A 5,623-nucleotide genomic window follows, 5' to 3' on the forward strand; every position below is an offset into this window, starting at 1 on the left:
GCCAGCCCTCTCCGCATGCACCTCCGCACCTTTGTATTTTACTTCCGCACCGCACCTCCTCTGAGTCTCGGTATGCTTTTCTCTTTCCTTCTAGTTGTAGAATTTCCACTCAGCCAGCCTTCCTGTGGTTCTGGATGATGTCCCTTATGTCTTTTAGTTGTATTTTTGAAGTGGTTGTGCGAGGCAGCAATCTCCGGTGTTTACCTATGCCGCCATCTTGGTTTCTCCTATAATCATTTTTAAATTATGTAAACCTCTGTACATGGCAGAATTTTACTATGCTTCTCATGAAATTGTGTTACTTTGTAATGAGAAAAAGTGTTACCTTTTTAGTAAATTTATATGGTATTGGAGGCAATTAGAATGTTTTATTTTTTTATATTGCCTTGTACTACATCATCTGAATACTTTAAAGGCATAACTAAAAATTTAGTCATGAGAACTTGGTCTCTTTAATGGTCTTTTTTTTTTCTTTCTTAATTTCATTCCTCTTTACAATATGGTACTCTGAAAAAGTAAAACAAATCACAAAAGAATCTATAAGCAGAGAAGAAGAAAGATACTTGGCAAGATCTTTATGGAATGCTGAAATGGATGTTGGTCTCAGAACTTTCCTGAAAGTGATTGATGAGTGGTGACATGAACTATAAATGCCTGTAAAACATAAGTATACATAATGATAAAAACTTGGAATTAGAGGACATTGAGGAAGTACTTTGAATAGCTATATTCTGAGAGATTTTTATTTTTTTATGCCTTTTTGGCATTAAGATATTTTTATGAATGCCATAATAAAACTATGGTGAATGAGTTTGAATGCTTTCTTGTTTGACAAAATAAATAGTTGGCAATTTTATATCAACTCCCTTTTTTTGTTTTTTAATTGACAGGTCTAAGAAATTTTAAAATCTTAGACTTATTTCTTCATAAACAGTTGATCTTTAAAATGCTGTCTATTAATTATGATCAGCTATGTTTATTTGTTGCTTGTTTAATGTTTCTATGGTGAATATAAATAATAGTCCATAATTATATAATAACTTTAATAATAGGTTTTTCTTAAAATTACTCTGGGGATGAGGTTGCGTTTTTAGCCAGCATTTTTTAAAATCCTAGTAATTTCTTAATGAATAGTAAGAATTTCTTAAAGAAATTTTTTCTTAATTATAAAAATAAAAACTTGAAAATATTAAAATTATTCCATAGTTTCTTGGCCCAGAATTAGCCACTGTTACTTATTGAGTCTTATTTTCTCTCCATATGTATGCATGCACATATATGCAGGCTTTGTATATAATACTTCTACATAGTATTCATTAGTTTCTGCTCAGACTTGTCAATACACACACAAACACACACAGTATTATAGTTTGCTTTTCCCCCCTATTCAACTCTTTCTGGAAAGTTTTTCAATATCTTTAAATTTTCTTCACAAATAGAGCTACTAAATGGCTTTATTCTTGTATTCCAATTAAGATATACCTGAACCATCTAAAGCAGAAATTGACAAACTTTTTCTTTAAAGGCTAGAAAGTAAATACTTCTGGTTTTATATGCCATATTGTTCTATTGCAGCTACTCAGTTCTGCCTTTAAGCACAAAAGCAACCTTACACATTACAAAAACAAACGAGCATCACTGTGTTCCAGCAGTACCAACAGATATAGGCTGTAAAGTTTTCCAGTCCTTGAGCTAAAGACTTCCTAAGCCTATTTTTTGTATTTTATAGAAAAAAAGCGACAGTTTGAAATGAAAAGGAAGCTTCACTACAATGAAGGACTGAATATGAAATTAGCTAGGCAATTAATTTCAAAAGACCTACATGAAGATGATGAAGATGAAGAAATGTTAGAGAGTGCAACTGGGGAAAGTATGCATATGGAAGAATCAAATCAAGGTTAGATGTTTAAGAAATATTCCTGAGACTCTTGTAATCCTTTGTGCCTAATAGACTTTATTTTGCTTTAAACTTGAAGAACCTCAGAATATTTTGCTGGCATTCAATTATGCCAAAAGTTTCTAAAATTTAAACACCTGTGGCCAATCTCAAAATAATAAAGTTTTTTATGCCAAGAGTTGATTTAAGACCATATTTTATATATTAATGTGTTTTGGTTTACTTGATTTTAAACAATGATGTTTGTCTTCATATTAAGCTGTATTTTGTTTTTAATGTTTTAGATCCTGTTTGATATTTCATAATCTAAATTAAGGTTTAAACTTTAAAAGAAATGTTTTTAATATGGAAGATTTGATTTAATATCCCTTTGGGTACAAATTGTATGATATGTTTTCAGTGTTGATTCTTTTGACTGTTGGATTGACAGGTTATTTGGCTAATTGGTTTTGGTTTTTTGGGGTTTTTTTTTTAAATATATTTTATTGATTTTTTACAGAGAAGAAGGGAGAGGGATAGAGAGTTAGAAACATCGATGAGAGAGATCGATCAGCTGCCTCCTGCACGCCCCCCACTGGGGATGTGCCCGCAACCAGGGTACATGCCCTTGACCGGAATCGAACCCGGGACCCTTGAGTCCGCAGGCCGACGCTCTATCCACTGAGCCAAACTGGTTCGGCTGGCTAATTGGTTTTTTATAAATCCTCACCTGAGGATATTTTTTCCATTGGTTTTTTTAGAGAGAGTGGAAGGGGGCAGAGGGAGAGAGAGAAACATCATGTGTCTCTCAATTGGTTGCCCCTTGCACATGCTCTGAACCGGGGCCAGGAATGGAACCTACAATCCAGGTACATGCCCTTGACCAGGAATTGAACCCTTGACCCTTCAGTGCTCAGGCTGACTAACCATTGAGCAACACAGGCCAGGGCTTGTTTTGTTTTTTTAAGTCTCAGACAGTCTGCCCCTGCAGCCTACCAACTCTTGATCAGTCATAGGAAATAGTTTTATTTATTTATTTTTAACAAGCTGTTATTTTGGTATTCCATGAAGGTGAATCTTCTACACCACTAATACAGATGTTGTGCCTGTTTAACCTACTCTTTGTAGTTGCAAACATACTTTTCAGTAGAGATGTAACTTTATTTGTTGTGCTTTGGATGGCTAAGTCTTAGGAAAGTAAATTATTATATTGTTTTGGTGAGCATATGTGAAATATCAGTTTTCTGTGATAGAATCTGATAACTGTGTCTCATAATAAAAATATTATTACAGTATTTTTTGATATTCCATATTAGGCTTTATTTAGCCTTTTGTATAGTTTGTTTTCTGTTTCGTTTTTTAATTTTTATTTATTGATGTTAGAGAAAGAGAGGAATGGAGAGAGACGGAGGAAAAAAACACATCAATTTGTTGTCTCACTTATTTTTGACCTGGGATCAAACCTGAAACCTTGGCATATCGGGATGGTGCCCTAACCAACTGAGCTATTCAGCCAGGGTGATACAGTTTACTTTATTTTGCATTTCATTTCCATTTTATACACTATAACCTGTTTAGCTTATATTTAACTTGAACAGACTTTATTTTGAATAATTGTTATATGTCTTTTTTAAAATTTATTACCCATTTTTAGTTGGCCTGTCTCCTAATTGTTCTTTGTTTCCCATTTACCACCTATATCTTAGTGATTTATTTTGATGTATTAAAAATGAATGTTTCTTTGGTTATGAGTTTTCATCAGTTTCTGCTCAGACTTTCAATATCAATTCTTAATAACTCTGGTCAAACACTGTGAATACTTACCTTATTTGCCTCTGGGAATTTGCACCAGCAACACTGTGCCAAAGGTTAAAGGGATTTCTTTTTTTAAACCACAGCTTTTGAAAATAGCTCTTTTTGTCTTTCTATTTGTAAGATATTAGATTTCACACATACAGTACATAAGTATATTTTATCATTTAAAGATAATGATTAAAATTTGTATTAGCTCAATGCTTGGTTTTTCTTCAGTGGAGATGGAGTACTACTTACATAGGAATATATTCTATCTAGCTTCATAAAGTATACAAAGATAGAAAAGACTACAAATAAAACAGGGAAGAAAGTTCTTTATCCTCTACCCTTTTTGTTTTAAAAAATAATCTTATCAGCTTTTAAAATCTCCAGGTTTTATAGAACCCATTACTTTTTTAGCGTTATTCTTCTCCTCCCTCTCCCCTGACCTCTGTTTTATTGTTGTTTTTATTTTTTTTTAAAGTAGCATATTTAGAATCTGAAGAAATATTTTATAATTTTGATAACATAAATGCCAATCTTTTTATAGCATTGGGTATTTGAGTTATAATTAACTCAGCTATCCACCTGTGATTTACTCACAGAAATGTTAGTCTGAAACCTTTTTGTCTTATCACCAAGTCGACACTCCAGTTCTGCTCTTTAGAATATTTAGGGGGTATGCAGATTCTTTCATATCAGACTATTTTACCTATGTGAAATATACCATATTTGTTTTTTAGATCTTTTATTTGTTAATCATCAGTGGTGGTGGAAGGGAACTTTAGCTCAGGGAGTTCCCAGGTTGAGAATATACAATAAACAAATTATGTTTTTCTTTTATCTTTGCAGGATCTACTACAGGTGACCAACTGCAAAACAAATCACAAAGTTCATAGAAGAGATTTGTTCAACACTCATTGTTGATACAGACCCTGTTGCTATACTTTACTGCTCTTGTTCTCTACAATTCATGACTTAAGTACCAAAATGCATACCAATGTTGCCAAGAATTAAATAACTTTAGAGACTAATTAGACTTGAAAATGCCTAATTGATATATATATATATATATTCTTGTGCCTAGTACTTCACCACAAATACAGCATAATATCATCAGTCCAAAACTGCATTACTTTTTTAAGAACACTGGTTAATTTGTATAAGATATTACATAGCTTTTTATGCTTTAGAGGTTAAATAATATCTTGGGAAGGGGGAGGGGATTTAATTTATTTTCTTCACTTCTAGATGTGATAGCTCGTATAAAATTTTTTTAAGTCAAAATCCAATTGGAACAACAGATTATATAGGCTGATAAATATTCAATCTGAAAAGTATTTTAACACATTTCAACTTGATTTTTCTCTTTAAATAAAAAAGATTACAAGAATTACTATTGCATTTTCTGGCCTACTACCTTTAAAATTCCTTTTGAGTTTGTTTATGTTTTCGGGAAAGGATTAAACATTTTCCTCACCAAAACTAGCTTTATTCACAAATAAATTACCAGGTTAAACTTGCACTAATGTCTGCTCTTTTTTTGTACACTTGATTGGCAGACTTCAGATCAGTTTTTTTAACAAATATAATTCTAATATAGTTTCAGCATTCCCTTTATATGTCTGTCCTAACCACCTGCCTTTGTTTCATACTCCTTTCCACATATATGCACACAATAACTCTTTACCTTTATAAAGGACTAAAGGCCTGGTACACAAATTCGTGCACCAGTGGGGTCCCTCGGCCTGGCCTATAGGGATTGGGCCAAAACTGGCAGTCCGACCCCCCGAGGGGTCCCAGATTGCGAGAGGGCACAGCAGTGCACGAATCCATGCACCAGGTCTCTAGTATGCATATAAGATCTTTGGTTAATCTCTTTCCGCCTTCCCCACTGCTCCTTCCCCTCTGAGATTCATTAGTCTGTTCCATGTGTCTATGCCTGTGTGTTGA

General features: G+C 33.3%; 1 protein-coding gene across 1 annotated transcript in view; it reads left to right on the forward strand.

The window, feature by feature from the left end:
- PPP1R2 (protein phosphatase 1, regulatory (inhibitor) subunit 2) overlaps positions 1-5,195 on the forward strand; it is a 13,809-nt gene extending 8,614 nt beyond the window's left edge. The window contains exons 4-5 of the mRNA XM_005873191.2: positions 1,730-1,897; positions 4,523-5,195. Of these exons, the coding sequence (XP_005873253.2) occupies positions 1,730-1,897; positions 4,523-4,569 (215 nt within the window). The 3' untranslated portion in view covers positions 4,570-5,195. The remainder of the gene's footprint in view (positions 1-1,729; positions 1,898-4,522) is intronic.
- Positions 5,196-5,623: the final 428 nt, after the last annotated feature.

This window comes from Myotis brandtii, unplaced genomic scaffold (genome assembly GCF_000412655.1).
Source record: "Myotis brandtii unplaced genomic scaffold, ASM41265v1 scaffold4, whole genome shotgun sequence".
In the NCBI taxonomy this organism is placed as follows: Eukaryota; Metazoa; Chordata; class Mammalia; order Chiroptera; family Vespertilionidae; genus Myotis; species Myotis brandtii.